The sequence below is a fragment of the Vulpes vulpes genome, chromosome 6 (genome assembly GCF_048418805.1).
Source record: "Vulpes vulpes isolate BD-2025 chromosome 6, VulVul3, whole genome shotgun sequence".
Classification (NCBI taxonomy): Eukaryota; Metazoa; Chordata; class Mammalia; order Carnivora; family Canidae; genus Vulpes; species Vulpes vulpes.
In genome coordinates this window covers 90,273,614-90,294,518 of record NC_132785.1, presented here as the reverse complement: position 1 = coordinate 90,294,518, position 20,905 = coordinate 90,273,614, and the positions used below count along the sequence as shown (strand labels likewise).

Here is a 20,905-nt window from a genome sequence, read left to right as displayed (position 1 = left end):
TTTCCTGTGGCCGTTTCTCACGGGCAAGCCCCTTCTCCCGCTGGAAGGACAGACGCCCACCGCCAGGCGCTCGGGCAAAGCCTGAGCCCCGAGCGCGGGACGCAGCGCGCCCCCCCCCCCCGCCCCGCCCCGCCCCGCCCCGCCCCGCTCCGCCGCGCCGCGCCCCCTCCCCTCGCGGGAGGCCGCCCCCGCCCGCCTCGCTCCCCCTCCTCAGGTCCCGCGGCCGAGAGCCCGGATGTTGGATTCAATCCCTACGCCCGGTCCTTCATTTCCATAAAAGGGCAGCGGCTCGGCGGGGCTGAGATTGCTGCGCCGCGGGCGCCCCTCGCCTCCTCCGAGCGCGCCGCCCCGCCCGCCCCGCCCCCAGCTCGGGAGTGCGCGAGGCCCCCAGCCCGCTGCACGGCCGCGGGGGACCGTGAGGGACTCGGGTGAGGCGGCCCGACCGCTCCGGGCGGCTCGGGGGGCGGGGGAGGAGGGAGCAGGCGCGCCCAGCCGCAGCCGGACTCCGACGGAGGAGGCGGGGAGGGAGGGGTGGAGCGCCGGCCGACGGGCGAGGGGCCGCGACGACGGGACTCCATTAGTCGCTCCCGCCGGGACGCAGCGCTCTGCCGGCCGAGGAGGGGGACCGCGCGCCGCCGCCCCGCGAGCCGCCGCCCCGCGAGCCGCCGCCGCCGCCGTCCCCGTGCTTGTTGCTGCGCGAGCCCCGGCCGGGAGCGCGAGGAGCGCGGTGAGGGGCCGGGACCCGGGCCGGGACCTGAGGGGGAGCGAGGGCGGCGAGGTGGAATGTGGAGCCCCCGGGCGGCGTCTCGGCCGGCCGCGGTGCGGAGCGCAGGCGGCAGGTGAAGCCCGCCGCGGGCCGCTAGGCGAGGGCCGCTGGGCTGGGGCGGCGCGGGCCGGCGGCGAGGGCCGGCGAGGGCCGCCGCGGGGCGGGAGCGCGGGGCGGGAGCGCGGGGCGGGAGCGCGGGGCGCCCGCCGGGAAGGGCGCGGAGTCCGCCCGCAGTCCCGCCCGCAGTCCCGCCTCGCCTCGCCTCGCCTCGCCGCCCTCCCGAGTTGGTGCGGAAACCCTCGGGTCCTCCACCTCCTCCCGCTCCGCCGCGGACTCCGCGAACTCGGTGGGATTCGCCTGCCTTTGGGGGAGTGACGCTGACGAGAGCCATTTCCTCCGTGCTCGCAGGAAGGAGCCATGGCTCTGGACGGGATAAGGATGCCAGATGGCTGCTACGCGGACGGGACGTGGGAACTGAGCGTTCATGTGACAGACCTGAACCGCGATGTCACTCTGAGGGTGACCGGGGAGGTGCACATTGGAGGGGTGATGCTCAAGTTGGTGGAAAAACTTGGTGAGTAGCATCCCAGCCGGGTCTAGATAAAGACCTCCGGGCTGAGGCGGCGGCTGGGGGCGGGGGCGGGGGCGGGGGGAGCGGCTTACGGCTGGGGGAGGGGTGGGTTTTGGAAATCTTGCTTGGCATCCCGCAGATACTTTTGAAAATGGTAAGATCTTTCAGTAATTAAGCAAAAAAGACCTTTTCACCTTTGTGTTGTGTTTTGCGTTGTTACTGTTTGAAATTTTCTTAATGTGGTGATTCCTGCCTCCCAATTAATAGACCTAACTGTGTGGTTACTGGAGAGAACGCCTTATTATTATTATTATTATTATTATTATTATTATTATTATTTTACATTCAGCAACTTCACGTTAGAAGAAATGACAAAAGTGCGCATTTATGTTGAGAGGGGGGATATTACAGGGCTTGTGGTTATCACGTATCTTCAGCGTACCTGAGTGTTGGTGACATCTGGTATTGAGGATGATGCAAACATTCTTTTTAAAGTATAAACTGTACTGGAAAATGTGCAACTTCTTGCGCCAATAATGAAGGTTCTATAGCCGTACTATACGTGATGGAGTGTATTAAAATGTTCCAGTCAACCACTCTTACCAGGGGTGGGGCAGTGTTTGGACTATCTGAAGTCTGTGCTTTAAAAAAGCTATTTCGAGTGTTCAGTTGTATATTAAGCTCATGAAATAATTTTGTGCTAAAAAAACAGGCATAATTAAACTATTTCGAGATTCATAGTATTTGCTTGGGTACAAGTATATACTGCATTGATTTAAAACTGAATCAATTTAAATAATAGGGTATCCAACAATAGGGACTGTAAGAAAATTCTGTAGTACGTATTTTGCTTGTGATGCATGAAATTTTCAAATTTAAGAATCAACTAAAATAATTCTGAATATGAGTATATCACAAGAGAAAGGCTCAGAGGTCTGTCTTCATGAGCTTAACATGCCTTTTGTAGGTCGTGCAGTTCTGGTAAGGTGAAGTGTGGCACTGCCATTTATTTATTTATCTATTTATTTTCTTTTGGCCTTTTTAAAACACGGCATTCATTCTTCAAGCCACTCTGGAAAAGTAGAGAAGTGCTTATTTATCAGGAAATGTATTTCTTAACCAAGAGATTGTTGCAAACCTACCATATAAATTTATGGAACTGGTGCCCTATAATGGTATTTGCAAAATAGTGTACAATTCATTTAGGTGGATCATCTTTGTATCTCTATAGGTGGTGTAATTATTGAAGGACCAAAAAGAAGCTCCTTACAAGATAGACTCTTCCTTAGGGCTGTGCATTGTTTGGCTTTCTGAGACTTGGCCCAGGAAAGCAAGCCCCTCTCGGGTAGTCCTTTGTAAATGAGATTTTACTATATTGGTAATCCAATTAACTGTTGGTTAACGTTGTTCTTAGCTGATTTGACTGTATAAATCACTTTTCGTAATATCTGTGAATCTTTTTTTTTTCCCAGCATTAGCGTGGGATTATTTAAGGAAGAAAATAGAAAGTATAATTTTTAATATTTCCTTTCTTTTCGAAGGAAACAAGCATTCGCATCAGAGGTTGCTTATATTTATGATAACTGGACCTTACTGATACATTGGTTTCAATATGTGAAAAAGGAGCCATTGAAGGTGACTGAGACAACTTAAAGTTCTTGAAAGCCAGTCTTTATCTGATAAATAAGTAATGACTTCTATATTTATATTGCATTGATTAGAACTGTTTATTACAGAATCACAGGTATAAATAGAAATATAGAGGATACTACTTGCAGACAGAACTGATGTTAATTTAAGTGACTGTACTCTGAATCTTTTAATGTTGATACATTTAAAATTTTTTATGCAGTGAAAAGAAGCCCTGAAAAGTAGGAGATGCTGTGTAGGTGGAAACCTTGCATTTTTCTTGAACTGAACCAGTACTGATCTTACATTTTGATTTGCAAGTAGAAAGTGCTTTTCATCATTATTCTGACTTATCTGTTTGGTGCAAGTAGAACTAAATGATTTTTTGCTTCTGGTTTTAGGATTAGTATCAAATACTGAATGATAAGCTATTTTGTTACCTATTGGTAAGTGAAAAGAGAAGAAATTCAGTAGGGCAGCATTTAAAGTTTACAAACCCATTTAGTCAGATTAGAAAGGAACTTCATAATTTTTCGGCATTGCCTAAAACTGCAGTGGCTTGCCTTTTGAAACACTGAGTTGTGTCACCAAAGGTATTAAAGGGTGGACTGGGTGGTTACTTGTCAGCAACTGCAGTAGATCAAAGCAGCTTGCAGAATCTAGATGATTAGAGGTAGAGATGGCACAGGGCCTTGTGTCTTGGGATCACAGAGCAGGGATGGACAGTTGGCAGAACCTGGCTACTGTGGCTTTTGAATAGTTTTGGTACCGTGGAACAGAAGGTTATCACAGCTTTCACCAACCTTTGACTCCAGATGCCTGTCTGGTCCCCTTGTTCTGATCAGAATCTGTATGAATACCAAGAGCATTAAGTTTTAACTCTTTCTTTCTATGTAATCAATGATAATTGTTTCCCTGGGATTAATAGATTCTGTAAGGACACCTCCCTTCAAGATTGTATTAAAATTTTGTAAGTGGGGCACCTGGCTGGCTGAGTCAGAAGTGTGTGTGACTCTTCAACTCACGGTCATGAGTTCAAGTCCCACATTGGGTGTAGAGATTACTTAAATTAAAAAATACTTGAAAAATAAACAAAATTTTGTATCTCTGTCCATATAGGGAATTTTCTGAGAAGAGGCTTTTTAGCATTCATTAGATTATCAAAGAAGTCTGTGATTAAGCAAAAAAGATTGTAACACAACTCCTGGGTTTGACCCCTGCAGGTCAGCCTTATTGCATTCAGCCCAGACTTAGTCACTTAATTGAGCAAGCTAAAAAAGTAAATAAATGCTTCCTTAGTATGTGTCAGCATCATTATTTAGTTAGTATTTTATAAAGAGCTTTTGCACTTCAGTTAAGGTCATTAAATCATGATTTTTTGATTCATGACTTTGATTCAAAGATCTGAAAGGCCTCCTTTAAATCTTAGTGTAAACCTCATATGTCATTATGCAGTAACCTTTTAAAAGAAAAATAAAGAGTGTATGCTATGAAGAAGTGGGCTTTCGGGAATTATATCCTGATGTCACAGAAAATGTTTTGCATCTTTGACTTAATTTAGGATGATACTAGACAAATAATCTCAAGATTGGTCCCTTCTATGTTTATACCTCATTCTGAAATGAAAAATTGTTTTCTGCCCTCTTTTTATTTTTTAAAAATCCAGGTTGACAGTTTGAAATAGAACTTGAAAAATTTATTGTAGTTTTTTAAAAAATAATTTTCAAATCTGTATAGTTTATTTTGTGTCTGTTTTTATTTAAAAGTAGAGTTAATAAAACATTAGGGACAAAGATTATAAGAATGAGATGACAGCAAATAAACTAATTGTACTAAAAATAAATTGTAAGGAAGAGCCCCAATTTTATGGGATTTTCCTTATGTTCCTCTAGAGATCAAGAAATATTAAAACTGTCTACTCATTAGTAGTCAAAACTTAGTATGGAGGATTCGAAGTGCTGAAGAGGTGCTTTGTTTCACTGCGTTTTCAGAACACTTTATAAGTGTCTTCTGAACTTTTTTTTTCTTTTTTCTGAGCTTCTATGTACAATTTAATATTACCTCTCTGTAAAAATTCATATTAGTTAGAGGATAAGGAATTTATTCTTCTGTGGAACTTACCGGTGTCTAGCCGGCAACTCTGTGAGCTTGGAGGGAGGAATAATGGACTGATTTCTGAGTTTCTTTTCACTCTAATTCTGTGAGTAGGAAGAATGTAGAAGTTGGGTTAAATCAAGTTAAATAATAATCCAGAAAAAAAGGACAATTTGGGGGACTCAGGAGTAACTAAAAAAAAGATGAGTTGACCTAGAAAGTTTGAGGACTGTTTATGAATTGTAGCCTGTATAAAGAAGTCCTCTTTGCATTGCAGTGTTATGTTCTTGCTATAAATAATGAAATAGAGTACATTTATGTTGGAATTGCATGTTCAGACGGAGTTAGGCTGTGAAGTTGGCTGGCACATATGACAAAAAAAATCGATGTTAGTTAAAATAACTCCTAAAACTCCCTTAAAGTGTTCATGAATTATATTATACATTAATTCCATCTCCCAGACGTGCAAAATAGCTAATTTTTCCTTCAGAAACTTTAAAAATAAATTTCTTTAGTTGAGCATCAGATGAAGAAGTTGGCTTGCATTAGGGGATTTGTTGCAAAAAAATACTTTAAACACTAGGAATGAAGCTTGGCAAGATGAATACAAGGAGAAAAGCATGTGTAACTGGACAGCTCCCTTCTACTTGTGCTTAGTGCTCCTTGGGGAAGGCATGTTTATTTAGTGAAATGGTGTCTATGCTATTGAAATCCTGTTGTTGTTTTTTTCCCCTGGAGGACTTATGGTTGAATTCATGGAAATATCTATGTGGTGCAGATTCACAGTACTTATTTTGAAATGTATTAAGATTATAAAAACATATTTAAGTATTTTGGAATGGGATGGGAGAACAATTTTACTAAAATTCTCATACCACTAAAAAAGTATGAGCTATTCCTCAGATGTATTATGTATTGCTTGCTGTCATGTTTTGTGCCCTATTTTTAAAAAATCAACAAATACTGTTTGATTCCAACTACAGTTAACTTGTTTATACAGGCACTAAAAAGAATGTATCTTTCTTTTTTCTTTTTTTTTTTAAGATTTTATTTATTTATTTGAAAGAGCGCAGCAGGGGAAATGGCAGAGGGAGAGGGAGAAGCAGGCTCCCTGCTGAGCACAGAGCCTGTCTCTGGGACTCAATACCAGAACCCTGGTATCACCATGACCTGAGCTGAAGGCAGATGTTTAACTGACTGAACCACCCAGGCACCTGCGAGAATGTATCTTTTTTTATTCAGTTATTTAACAAAAGATCCCCTTAGAGATGTCTAATAGCTATTAAAGAAAATTGAAAGAAAATTAATGTTTCATTTTTTTATTTTCATCTCTATATAAATTCAGTAATGAAAGTAACCATGAGTGGGGCACAGGGTGGTTCAGTCAGCTAAGTGGCTGCCTTCATCTCAGCTCATGATCTCAGGATCTTGGGATCAAGCCCCACATCAGGCTCTCAGCTTAGCAGAGAGCCTCCCTCCTCCATGTGATCTCTCTCGCTCTCACTCTGCCTAAAATAAAAAATAAAATCTAAAAAAAAAACCAAAAAAAAAAAAAAAAAACAAACCTTAGCACCGTATAATCTTTATTTAGGTCACCAGTTAGCATTTTTGCCATTTGATTTCTCTGTACACATATTCTTTTGAATCACTTTCAGTAAGTTGCAGGCATCATAACCTTTCATCGCTGAATATTTAAAATATGTATTACTAAGAACAAGGACTTTCTCTTACATATTACATTAGTTATCAAATTTAGGAAATCAGGGACACCTGGGTGGCTCAGCAGTTGAGCGGCTGCCTTTGGCTCAGGGCGTGGTCCAGGAGTCCTGGGATCGAGTCCCACATTGGGCTCCGTGCATGGAGCCTGCTTCTCCCTCTGCCTGTGTCTCTGCCTCTCTTTGTGTCTCTCATGAATAAATAAAATCTTTTTAAAAAAAAATTTAGGAAATTAAACATTAATTCAGTAGTATTATCTAATACGCATCCATGTTCACTTGTATTTGCCACTTGATTGTTTTTTAAAAAACAATTTATTTATTCATGAGAGACAGAGGAGGCAGAGACATAGGCAGAGAGAGAAGCAGGCTTCTGTAGGAAGCCCAATGTGGGACTTCATCCCCAGACCCCAAGATCATGCCCTGAGCCAAAGGCAGATGCCCAACCACTGAGCCACACAGACATCCCTGCCACTTGTTCAAGTAATGGCCTTTGTTTTTTTCCATCCAGGATTCCATTCCACATTTAGTTGTCACTAAACTATTCTTTACTCAGTCTCCTTTAATATATGCAGTGGCTCCCAAGTATTGGTAATATTTTTAGACATTGTTAGGGGTATATATGCAGTGACTACCAAGTATTGCTAATATTTTTAAACATTGTTAGGTATAAGCTTTCCTATAATGTTTTCTGTCTTCAGACTGTTCTTGCTAATGTATACACAGAGTAATACAAAACAGCGTTCTGGCCCTGACACTTAAATCATTTGTGTAATCTTTGGACAACTAATCTAATCTTCTAAGTGGGTTTTGACATTTACAAAAAGAAAATTAAGGGGATCCCTGGGTGGCGCAGCGGTTTGGCGCCTGCCTTTGGCCCAGGGCGCGATCCTGGAGACCCGGGATCGAATCCCACATCGGGCTCCCGGTGCATGGAGCCTGCTTCTCCTTCTGCCTGTGTCTCTGCCTGTCTCTCTCTCTGTGACTATAATACATAAATAATAATAAAAAAAAATTATTAAAAAAAAACAAAAAGAAAATTAACACACTATCTCATAGGTTTTGGTGAGGATTAAGAGATAATATGTGTGAAAATGCATTTATAAACTTTTAGTACTATATACATGGGAGTGGCAGTTTTTTCAGTGGTATTGTGATATTGAACTGGGGGAAAAAAGAACTGCTTTTAAAAGGAGTTAAAATATAATCTAAACTATTTAATGGGTTCCAGCTTTGAAACTAGAGAATTGTACTCAGAAGGAGTTTAGTTTGGGACTGTTTTGTGTTCTCACTAACAATAATAAGAAAAATAGCTATCATTTCACCCTTCCTCTCACTCCCAAACACACACCTACCTCTTTAATATAACGAAAGCTGTTTAACTGCTGTTTTCATGAGGTTTCTGAAGTTGAATGGACCAATAGGTGGATGATGGTATTACAGAGGTTTGAAAAATTTATAACCATGAAGGCTTTAGTAGTAAATTAATTCCTTTTATAGGAGTGATGTGTCTTATTCAGTTATAACAAAGGAATGATACAAAATTGTTTCTTGGCACATGAAAACGTTAAGCCCATTTAGAAACTAAGTGGTTTCAGGAAAAAGTTAATGTATGCAGTGTTTTTATTTAAATAATTACTTTACTGAAATAAATATTAATGCTAATGCCATGGTGTGTTGCAAAATGATGCATATGCCCAGTGGGAGTTAAATGAATATTCTAAGGGAATATTTTTAAATAATTTTTTTAAAGATTTTATTTATTCATGAGAGACAGAGAGAGGCAGAGACACAGGCAGAGGGAGAAGCAAGCTGCATGCAGGGAGCCCAGTGTAGGACTTGATCCTGGAACTCTGAGATCATGCCCTGAGCAGAAGTCAGATACTCAAACGTTGAGCCACCCAGGCATCCCAATAATTTTTTAATTGAGTTGTGATGTTCTACAGTTGGATTTGTGTTTACAAATTCATATTCATTATAATTCCTTTGTAACAAATTATTTGCATAATCGCATTTTTTATTAGTTTTTTCTTAATGTCTAGCTTTCTGAGATAATTTACATACATTAACATTCATTCTCTTGGTATAGTGTACTGAGTTTGAACAAATGTATATCATCATGTTAAACTACTATAATTAAGATACAGATGTCCATCATTCTGGGAAGTTTCCTTGTGTTCCTTTGTAATAAGTCCTCCCTTTAATCCCAGATCCTGAAAAACACTGTTAGTTTGCCTTTACTAGAATGTCCTATAAATGGAACCACAGAACATGTAGCTTTAAGTCTGTTTCTTTCACTTAGCATAATACATTTGACTAAAAAAATTTTTTTTAGCATAATACATTCAGATCTATGTATCATGAGTATAAAAGTAGTTTTTTCTATTGCTGTGTAGTCATTGTATGGATGTGTACCAAGATTATCCATTCACCAGTTGAAGGGCATTTGTATTGTTTCCAGCTTGGAGAGATTATTTATAGGGCTGCTGCAGAACATTTGCATGAACATTTATTTTCATTTCTCTTGAGTAACTATTGAGGAGTGGGATTCCTGGATAGAATCCTAAGTATATGCTTAAAATTTATTAAAAAACTGTCAACTTTTCCAAGGGTCACGGTATTTTGCATGCCTGTCAGTATTGTACCAGAACTGAAAAAAAAAAAGTTTGAGAGTTCCAGTTGCTCTGGGTCCTTCCCCAGCGTTGGTATTGTCAGGTCTTTTTGTTTATATTTTTAATTTTAGTCAGTCTAATAAGTATGTAGGGGTATCATTGTGGCTTTAATTCACATTTTTTTTTTTTTAAATTTATTTATTTGAGAAAGAGTGCTTGCAAGAGCACAAGGGAGGGTGGGAGTGTCAGAGGGAGAGGGGAGGAGCAAACTCCCTACTGAGCAGGGAGCCTGGGATCCTGACCTGAGCCGAAGGCAGACATTTAACCAACTGAGCCCAGGTGCCCTAAATTCACATTTTCTTAATGACTAATGATGGGGAGCTTTTCACATGTGTGTATGCCATCTGTGTATCATTTTACTGAAATGTCTTCATATTTTCTGCCTGTTTTAATTGTATTTCTTTCTTACTGAGTTTTAGGTATTCTTTATATATTTTAGATATCCTTTATCAGGATATCGTCAGGATAACGATAAAATAACACGTATCTTTATCAGATACGTGTTTTGCACACGTATCCTTCTAGTCTATGGCTTACCATTCTTTTCTTTTTTTTCCTTCCTCTCTTTCTTTTAAAGATGTTTATTTTTTCATGAGAGACACACAGAGAGAGGCAGAGACATAGGCAGAGGGAGAAGCAGGCTCCCTGCAGAGAGCCTGATGAGGAACTCGATCCCAGGACCCCGGGATCACGACCTGAGCCAAAGGTAGACACTCAACCACTGAGGTACCCAGGTGCCCATCAAATGTGGTAACTCGTTAAACTAGATGATATATCTACCGAAGGCTTGTTGTGGATAGGAGGATCATTCAAATCCTGGTGTACTTCACTAAGAATACCATTTATTCATAGTGACTCTCTTAGAGTGACCTGGTAAACTGTTTTGAAAACTATATCTTCTGCTTTTCAATAATTCTTCCAAGTGAATTAGTATATATAAAAGAAGATGATAAGCAGCAAATGAGTAAAATGTAAGGTTAACATTTGGATTTTCTTCATGATTCATGATTTTTTCTTACTGTGATTCATGTTTTTGGACTCGATTATCTACTATCCAGTTGTATAAGGACCAGCAGCTACCTTCCGTGTTTCCTTGGGCAACCCGTATACAATTTTCAAGGTTAGGAAACTGATAATCTCCAGCTCAGAGATGAAATCTACTTTAGAATTTATAGTGAATCATTTCTCAGATATTTATCTTATTTTTATATTATGCTGTAACTAAAAACTATCAGATATTTTAAAGGTTGATTATAATTTTAAAGTATCCATGTAATGATGATTTAGACATCTTTTTCTTAATGGAACACTCAGGATTGTGAATAAAGCATCTAATAAAGTGCCAGTATTATTGACGGTAGATGAAGATGTCTATTGGATAAGTGCCTCCCAGCTTAATATTCCTTAGTATAATTCTTGAATTTTATAACTTTTGAAATTAAAAATAACTTGGAAAAAAGCAAATGATTGCTGTTATCAATTTACAGTTTTATGCACAGTATTGGAATTCTATTGCTGTGATAGAATGCTCTTGTGAAGCATAGACTAGGGTAGGGGGTAGCCTACTGGTGTGACAGTCCTGACTTTACCATATTCTAGCTATACAACCTTGTGCTGGGTGACTTAACTGTGCCTCTGATTGCTCAGCTGTAAAATGGGGATAATAATAGTAACTTTATCATATTATTAAAAAATTAAATTACTTAATACATAAGTCAATGTAGTAATGATGATGATTGTAGTCCAGACTGTTATAGTGGTATGTAAGTTTTTCCCTTTTACTGACCTAGAGAAATAATGGTATTTTATAAAAGATTGAGGAAGTTTCTTTTATAAAGAAGCCAAATAGTAATGTTCTCTTACCATATTAGGAATGAATTTTTAACTTTATTGCGCTACCTTGCATCACTACTGGTAATACTATAAGAAAAATGACAAGAATGTTTTAGAAGCAATAGGTTTTATGCTCCAATATATACAAAATTATAGATAAACTATGCTAGTGTGAAGGTATGTCCAATGAATAAAAATTCTGGTTTAGGCAAATGCCTTTAAAAGGTAAACTTTGTTAGTGTTTAAGAACTTAGTCTAAGACATGGCTACTTATATGTGACTGTGGCATCTTATTTAACTTGATTATTTAATCTCTCTTAACCTTAGTTTACTTACCCGTTTCTTGGAGTTAATATAAGAACTAAGTATGGTATTAAAACGATTAACAGAATCCCTGGTAATTAGTAGAATGCTTAGTAAGAGCTCAGTAAATGCTATCTTAAGTTATACTTCAAATATTGTGTAAACCTAAAATGTAAACTTGAATTGTGGATTGAAGTAGTCTGATTTTTTTTCATTGTGCTTATGTAGTATTTAACCAGAAACCTCTTCTTATTTTTTTGCTTTTGTAAGTTTTGTTGAATGGTTTCAAACTCTCTGAGTATATTACCTGAAGCCAGACTGCCTGGGTTTGAATACTGGCTTCACTCTCTATAAGCTTTGTCACCTTGTACCAAATTATGTAACACTGCTGTGACTTGGTTTCCTTACAAGTAAAATGGGGGTAATAATATATTTACTTTATAGGTTTGTCGTGAGGACTAAATGATTGTGTATATGTAAAGTACTTAGTTTTTGGCACCTACTAAGTACTAGTTATAATAATTGTTTTATTGAGGATCCTAATGGACCTCTGGAATATCTCACTACTAAGTATTTTAGCTCATGGGTTTGAGGCATAAATAAATGCCTTAACTCAGACTATGAAAGAAAGGCTTTAGAGTGAGATGGGACATTTATGTGTAAACATTCCTGTATAAAAATAATTCTATATACTCAAGCTCTATTTTTGATAGGTTATAGAGGTATATAGTAGGAGACTTCTTTGGGGATAGAAGTATTTCATGAACTTGACCACATTAGGAGTAGCAGTAGCAAACATTTAGGGAGAGCCAAGCATTATATTAGGTAATGGGGGCATAGTCTCTGCTTAAAGTGTGAGCAGCTTTCTCATACCAAGATGAAAACAGAAGATTGCTTTGAGTTGATAGTCTGGTTGTGAAGTGCCAAAAAAAAAGTGGTATAGGAAGATGATGGAAATTTAGAAGAATGAGCAATGACTAGTCTTATTTGAAGAGGGCCAGAGTGAAAAGTTAGGAAGAAACATTCTAGATTGTGATTGCACTGTTTATGATGTATTGGATAATAGCTTGGAGAAGTAGAAAGTAAGATTATAGAGAGGAAAGATAAAAGTTCAGTCAGTGAGGAGATGATATTCTCTATTATTCCTTCGCTCACCCACTTAATATTGTAAATGAGAACCTCCTGAATGCTAGACAGTATACTATGAATGGGAGAGACAGGAAGTGACAAAATTAGCTCATTCCTTATTCTCATCTTACAGTCAAGGGACAAGACAGTCTTTAAGTAAGTAATTGCTATAGTGTGATGAGTGTTATGATGATTGAAATAGCTACTGGAGTATTTGCTGGGCAATGTGACCTGGTATATAGGGAAGGATTTTTGGAGGAAATAACTTTTAAGCTGAGAGTTGAAGGTGGAGTGGGAGTTAACCAGTAGTGGTAGAGGATGTTAGCTTAAAGGCATGGGATGAAAGAACAACAGGTTAGGAGAGGATGAGAAGTGGAGGAGAGAGGGTGGCCATTTGAGGAACTGAAAGAAGTTTAATGATGATGGAAGAGCAGTCTTGGGGAAGCCAGTGACATGACAGGCTTAAGAAATAAGTGCTGAGGGCAGCCCCGGTGGCTCGGCGGTTTAGCGCCGCCTTCAGTGAATTTGGAGACCCGGGATCAAGTCCCACGTCGGGCTCCTTGCATGGAGCCTGCTTCTCCCTCTGCCTCTCTCTCTCTCTCTCTCTCTGTCTCTCATGAATAAATTAATAAAATCTTAAAAAAAAAAAGTGCTGAAAGTGCTTTATAAGCCTGATTTTAAAGATTTGCCATTACATATACTAAGAGCTGTCAGATGCCAGTAAAAGATTTTAAACAGGGAGAGACATCAAATTTTTTTAAATTTGAAGCTCATCAAGTGTATGTAAGTCATAACAAGATATAAGCAATAAAAAGCCTCTTGGATTTTTTTTTTAAAGATTTTATTTATTCATGAGAGACCACAGAGAGAGAGAGTCAGAAGATATAGGCAGAGGGAGAAGCAAGCTCCATGCAGGGAGCCCAATGTGGGACTTGATTCTGGGACTCCTGGATCACTCCCCGGGCCAAAGGAGGGTGCCCAACCCCTGAGCCACCCAGGCGTCCTAGCTTCTTGGATTTTAAGAAATATTTATTTCAGTAGTCTACACTCCTGTTCTCTATTAAGATTTATCAGGGGGATCCCTGAGTGGCTCAGCAGTTTGGCGCCTGCCTTTGGCCCAGGGCGCGATCCCGGAGTCCCGGGATCCAGTCCCGTGTCGGGCTCCTGGCATGGAGCCTGCTTCTCCTTCCTCCTGTGTCTCTGCCTCTCTCTCTCTGTCTATCATAAATAAATAAATAAATCTTTTTTTAAAAAAAGATTTATCAGTACTTTCTGAGATAAATTTAAAATGCCAAACCAGGGCACCTGGGTGGCTCAGTCACCTGGGCTTCAACTTTCGATTCCAGTCATGATCCTGGAGTCCTGAGATCCAGCCCCGAGTGGGGTTCCCCACTCAGTGGAGAGTCTACTTCTCCCTCAGACCTTACCCTCTCTTGTGCTCTCTCTCTCTCTTTCTGAAATAAATACATAAAATCTTAAATAAAAAAATAAAATGCCAAAGCCAATAAGATATTCTAAGTTACTTTTTTTTTTTTTTAAGATTTTATTTATTTATTTGAGATGGGGGGAGAGAGCACAAGCGAGGGAGGGGGCAGAGGGAGAAAGAGAAGCAGTCTACTGAGCAGGGAGCCCAGTGCAGGGCTGGATCTCAGGACCCCAGGATCATGACTTGAGCAGAAGGCAGACACTGAACCTGAGCCACCAGGTTCCCCATCACCCTCCCCCCCCACTTTTTTTTTTAAGATTTATTTATTTTAGAGAAAGACAATGTGTGTGCAGTGTGGAGGGGCAGAGTAAGAGAGAGAGAGAATCTGAAGCAGGCTCCCTGCTAACTGTGGAGCCCAACATGGGGCTCAATCTCACCACCCTGAGATTAGACCTAAGCTGGAACCAAGAGTAGGACACTTAACTGATTGCATCACCCAGGTGCCTCTCATCACCTTTAAAAGACAAATCCAATTAGTATTTCTGTAAGTCAAATACTAACTGGTGAGTTCAACCCTGGTGTTACTCTCAGAATTTGTCAGATGTTGGTATTTCATGGACTCCCCAGTCAAATCTCGTAGGAAATAAGCCAAGTTGAACCAATAGTAAGCCTTCCAGATTGGATAGAAAGTTATCCACCTTCTGGAAATGAATAATTGGTATATCTTCTATTTGTGGGCATTCTGTAATTGCATGCATGGTTTATGTTATCTGGTAAAATTTCTCAGCTACTTTGGGTTAATATATTTTTCAGTATAAAGTAACAAATTGAAATTGTAGACATTATTATTATTTTGGGCTTGTAAATAACTTCAAGAGGCAATTTGTAAGTTTAATTGATTCTGGGTTTTTTTTTTTTAAAGATTTATTTAAGACTTATTTTTTAGAAAGAGTTAGTGCAAGCAGGGGGAGAGGCAGAAGGAGAGGGAGAGAGAGAAACTCAAGCAGACTCCCCGTTGAGCATGGAGCCTGTCATGGGCTTGATCTCATTACCCTGAATCATGACTTGGTGAAATCAAGAGTTGGGACTCTCAACTAACTGAACTACCCAGGTGCCCCAATACTGTTTTGATGAGTGAATTCCTAAATTTTCAGTCACTACAGCTATATCAAAGATACACCAATTTGTTACTTTTATCAGTTTAGGTTCTAAATGTTTTCTTTAATTGGTTGGTCTATCTGCTTTAGTCAGTCATTGAAGCCTTAATGTAAAATAATTTTTAAATTTAAAACTGAATGGGGGGGTTCCCTGGGTGGCGCAGCGGTTTGGCGCCTGCCTTTGGCCCAGGGCGCGATCCTGGAGACCCGGGATCGAATCCCACGTCGGGCTCCCGGTGCATGGAGCCTGCTTCTCCCTCTGCCTATGTCTCTGCCTCTCTCTCTCTCTCACTGTGTGCCTATCATAAATAAATTAAAAAATAAATAAATAAATAAAATAAAACTGAATGGGGTGCTTTAATTGAAATATATTGGCAGTTTGAATGATATGTAAACTTTGAAGCAGTACACAGCGTTTGCTAACAGATTAAAAGCATTTTTAAAAGACTGTAACATACCAGATAGATTTTTGGAAACCAAAAGTGTGCTTTGCACACTTTTTGAGTATACACATTTCAGTTATCACAGTTTAGTTAAGTAGCATCAGTCATCCGACAATAGGATTTACATTTTAGTTACCACCATACTTTATGAATAATTGCATGAAGTGAAAACTTCTCATTTTTCAGTCCCCAGCTCATTATGTAAATAACAGATGTGCATCATGACTAGTCATGTCACTTATTTCAGTCCGTGATTTGTTACTTGTGTATTTGTTTCACACTTCATGCATAGATAGCAAAATGTGTAGCTGTGTTGCCTCTTTGTCTCCCACTGATAAACTCATGAGCTGTTTTATAAAAATAGATCATTGAAAGAGGAAATTGGACAACAAAGATAAATATGCAGCAAAGAAACAAAAAGCTAAAATACCCGAAGTGAATCAAACATAGATGAGCAGTTAAAGAAAATAGCTCACCATGGGACACTAGGTACTTGTTGCCATTGGAGAGAATAGATATGCAGCCTAAAGGATTTAGTGAAAGGCAGATTTATTGACATACGTGAGGAAAGTGATGTGACAAAAAGGATGAAGATTCTCATAGAAAGTAACACCAGCAAAAAAAATTGTTTTAAAGGAACTCTCAGATATTTCATGACACTGAAAGTTCAAAGGATAAAATGGGAGTCTGCCCAAACTCAGAAGGACAGTGGGCTTAAAATATTCATTAAACCACATTGTAAATAGAGAGCTATCCTCCAGGCTCTGTTTTTCCATTTATAGAACACAGGCAGAGTAGAGTAATTCTTAAGGGCCCTAGGATTTTTTGGAGTAATCAAGTAAGCATTGGCTTCAGCTTCAAGTCACCAGCTGCATTAGCCCCTAACAAGAGGGACTGCCTGTCCTTTGAAGCTTTGTTTTGTTTTTAAGATTTTATTTATTTATTCATGAAAGATACAGAGAGGGAGAGAGGCAGAGACACAGGCAGAGGGTGAAGCAGGCTCCATGCAGGGAGCCCGATGTGGGGCTCGATCCCAGCACTCCAGGATCGCGCCCTGGGCCAAAGGCAGGAGCTAAACCGCTGAGCCACCCAGGAATCCCTCCTGTGAAGCTTTGAATCCAGGCATTGACTTCTCTCTAGCTATGGCAGTTGTAGAAGGCATCTTTTAATACAAAGGCTGTTTTGGCTACATTTGTTTAGTGTAGCTACCTTCATTAATGGTCTTGGCTAGATCTCCTGTGTAATTTGCTACAGCTTCTACATCAGCACTTGCTGCTTCACTTTGTACTTTATGCTATGGAGATAGCTTTTTTCCTAAACCTCATGAACCAGCCTCTGCTGGCTTCAGACTTTTCAGCAGCTTCCTCACCTCTCTCAACCTTCTTAGAATAGAAGAGTTAGGGTCTTGCTCTGGATTAGGTTTTGGCTTAAGGGAATGTTGTGGTTGGTTTGATCTTCTATCCAGACCATTAAAACTTTCTTCATATTAGCAGTAAAGCTGTTTTGTTTTCTCATCATTCCTGTGTTCACTGGACTAGCCCTTTCCTTTCAAGAACTTTTCCTCTGCGTTACAAGTTGGTGTAAGAGGCCTAGCTTTCAGCCTATCTCAGTTTTCAACACTAGGCTTTTGATTTAAAGTGAGAGATGTGCAACTTTTCCTTTCACTTGAACATGTAGAAGCCATAATAGAGTTATTAATTGGCCTAATTTTAATATTATTTTGTCTGAAGGAATAGGGAGGCCTAAGAAATGGGAGAGAGATGGGGTAATGCCCAGCCAGCAGTTAGAACACATGCCAGCCATATTTATCAGTTGTTTGCCATCATATGGGTGTGGTTTGTGGTATCCAAAATAATTATACAATAGTAACATCAAAGGTCACTCACTGATCACCATAACAAATATAATGAGAAGGTTTGAAATAATGCAAAAATTTCCAAAATGTGACACAGAGGAAGAAAGTGAGCAAATGCTGTTGGAAAATGACACAGACTTGCTTGGCACAAGGTTACCATAAACTTTCAATTTATAAAAAATGCAGTAAAGCGAAGCACAATGAAATGAGGTATGCTTGTAGTTGTTATTATCAGTTAAAGACATGCATTGTTTAAATATTTCTTCATTCACATTTGTTGTTGGGAGAATGACTTGATGATGAAAGACTTGTGTAGTTTTGGCTGGTTCTAGGCAGGACCTCCTAAGACCAGCCCCTCCTTCACTTGAATTACAGTTTCCATGGTCTAGTTCATAAATTTCTGGTATAATTTCTTAGCTTCCTTAGTGTGTGTGTATATATATATATATATTTTTTTTTAAAAAGATTTATTTATTCATGAGAAACACAGAGAGAGAGAGAGGCAGAGACACAGGCAGAGGGAGAAGCAGGCTGTAAGGAGCCCAGTGTGGGACTCCTTATGAATCCTGGAGTCTGGGATCACGCCCTGAACCGCAGGCAGAAGCTCAACCACTGAGCCACCCAGGTGTCTCCCTTAGTATAGATCTTGAATTGATTAACTTCTTGGTAATGAACTGGTAAGTGTATGGTAGGGATGAGGTCCATTATATATCAATAAATTGCTATTCCAGTATATGGGTAGTATCAAAACAAAGAAATGGAATCGTTTGAGTATTTCAGTGTAGCTCTTGGAGATCCTAATGAAATAGCAGTCTCTTTGGTGGACAAGGTTTTTCTTTGCCTGCGAGGCATGTTTACTTTGGGCAGAGCTGAATGAACATAAATTTAGTCTGTGAACCCGTTTTTTTCATGCTATCGATTCAGTTAACATTTCAGGTATCCGTGAGAACTGAATTTTAATCTCAGCTCTGCCACTGAGGAATTGTTGGGGCTCAAGCAAACTACTAACCCCAATGGACCTAATTTCCTTATCTATAGGAAGAATTTAGACTGAATTTCTTTTTTCTTTTCTTTTTCTTTTTCTTTTTCTTCTTTTTCTTTTTCTTTCTTTCTCTTATTTATGACAGACACACAGAGAGGCAGAGACATAGGCAGAGGAGAAGCAGGCTCCCTGGGGGGAGCCCAATGTGGGACTTGATCCCAGAACCCCGGGATCACACCCTGAGCTGAAGGCAGATACTCAACCACTGAGCCACCCAGGAGTCCCTAGATGGGGTTGATTTCTAAGAACATTTTCAGGTCCTACTTTACAGAAGCCTGATAGCATCCCTGTGATACTGTGATACTGGTGGGGGAAAGGAACAGATTAAACATGTTGCAGTAAGATCTGGTGAAGTCAGACTTAATGGAAAGTTTGTTGAAACTCTCACCAATATATTACTCTCTGCTGCAGCCGTTTGCCGTTGATATTTCTTGAAATCAGGGCACCCTGGCTGGCTTAATTCATGGAGCTTATAACTCTTGATCTCAGGGTTGTGAGTTCAAGCCTCACATTTGGCATAGAACCTACCTTAAAAAAATCGAGGTGCCTGGGTGGCTCATTCGGTTAAGTATCTGCCTTCAGCTCCAGTCATGATCTCAGGGTCCTGGGATTGAGCTTCACATTGGGCTCCTTCCTCAGCAGGGAATCTGCTACTTTTTCTCTTCTCTCTGCCTCTTCCGTGGCTTGTGTGTGCACACTCTCTCTGTCTCAAATAAAGTCTTTTAAAACATTCCTTAACAACAACAAAGATTTTTTGAGATCTACCACATAATAGTGCTCTTACCAGTACAGGTCACTTATCTCTGAGGCAGGAAAGGCAGGTGCTAAGGAAGGGAAGGGAGGAAGTAAAATCATCAAGTGAAGCATACTTCACTTCTCATTGTTCGCTCTGGCAAGACCTGGTGTTTCCACTATAAGGGTTTTTAATTTAAACTATTTATTTGAGAGAGAGAGAGAGAGAATGAGTAGGTGGGAGGAGCAGAGGGAGAAGCAGACTCCCTGCTGAGCACAGGCTAGATCCCAGGACCTGGAAATCATGGCATGAGCTGAAGTCAAAAGCTTAGCCGACTGAGCCACTCAGGTACCCACCCCGTTCTTGTTTTGGTTCTGTGTGTGTTTGTTTGTTTGTTTATTTATTTATTTTAAGAGAGAGTGAGCATGCAGAAGGAGGGGCAAAGGGAGAGGGAGAAAGAGTCTTAAGGAGACTCTGCACTGAGTGCAGAGCCACATGGGTCTCAAGACCCTGAGATCACAACCTGAGCTGATACCAAGAGTTGGCTGCTTAAGCAACTCTGCCACCTAGGCACCCCTGCATTGTATGTAATAATTTCTTTATCTCCCTGTAGATGTCTACTCTATCTTACTCCTAATACATATTTCTTATATAAAATGTGTAGGATGGTCATCAGGATTTTACTGTGAAATGTGAATGAATCTTAACATTAGTCCTTTGTCCTCAATTTAACATACCCAACCCTGCTTCTCTCCTGAATAACTTTATCTTGGTTAATGGAGTGGTATTTAAGAATGTCACTATTTACCCAAAGAATACAAAAACATGAATTCAGAGGGATGTATGCATCCCTGTGTATATAGCAGTACTATTTACAATAGCCAGGATATGGAAGCAGCCCAAGTGTCCATCAATTGATGGATTCATGGATGTATAAAGAGGATGTGAGATATATATATGTGTGTATATATTACACACAATGTAATAATATTCAGCTGTAAAAACATAAAAAATCTTGACATTTGCAACAACATAGATGGATCTAGAGACTATAATGCTGAGTGAAATAAGTCAGAGAAAGACAAATACCATATAATTTCATTCATGTGGAATTTAAGAAACAAAACAAATGAGCAATGGGGGAAAAGAAAGACAATTCAAGAAACAGACTTAACTCTAGGGAACAAACTGATGGTTGCCAGAGGGGAGGTGGGTGTGGAGTGGGTGAAATAGGTAAAGAGGATTAAGGAGTACATTTGTGATGAGCACTAGGTGTTTAAAATAAAAACTTTAAAAAAAAAAAAAAGAATGTCACTTCAAGGGTGCCTGGGTGGCTCAATCAGTTAAGCATCTGCCTTTGGCTCTGGTCATGATCTCGGGGTCCTCATATCGAGCCTCATGTTGGGCTCCATGCTCAACAGGGATTCTGCTTCTCTTTCTCTCTCTCTCTCTGCCCTTCCCATCACTTGTGCTCTCTCAAATAAAAAAAATCTTTAAAATAAAAAAAATGCTAATTCTTTTTTTTTTTTAAGATTTTA

The 20,905-nt window shown here is 40.1% G+C and overlaps 1 protein-coding gene across 12 annotated transcripts in view; it reads left to right on the top strand.

The window, feature by feature from the left end:
• The first annotated feature begins 212 nt into the window (after positions 1-212).
• FERMT2 (FERM domain containing kindlin 2) overlaps positions 213-20,905 on the top strand; it is a 79,888-nt gene continuing 59,195 nt past the window's right edge. For 5 of the 12 annotated variants that reach the window (XM_072761610.1, XM_072761607.1, XM_072761602.1 and 2 more), the window contains exons 1-2: positions 295-727; positions 1,175-1,340. In XM_072761610.1, coding sequence (XP_072617711.1) covers positions 1,184-1,340 — 157 coding nt within the window. In that variant the 5' untranslated portion in view covers positions 295-727; positions 1,175-1,183. Of the gene's footprint in view, positions 728-1,174; positions 1,341-20,905 lie in introns of all 12 variants that reach the window. The other 7 variants (XM_072761604.1, XM_072761601.1, XM_072761599.1 and 4 more) reach the window with 4 other exon arrangements.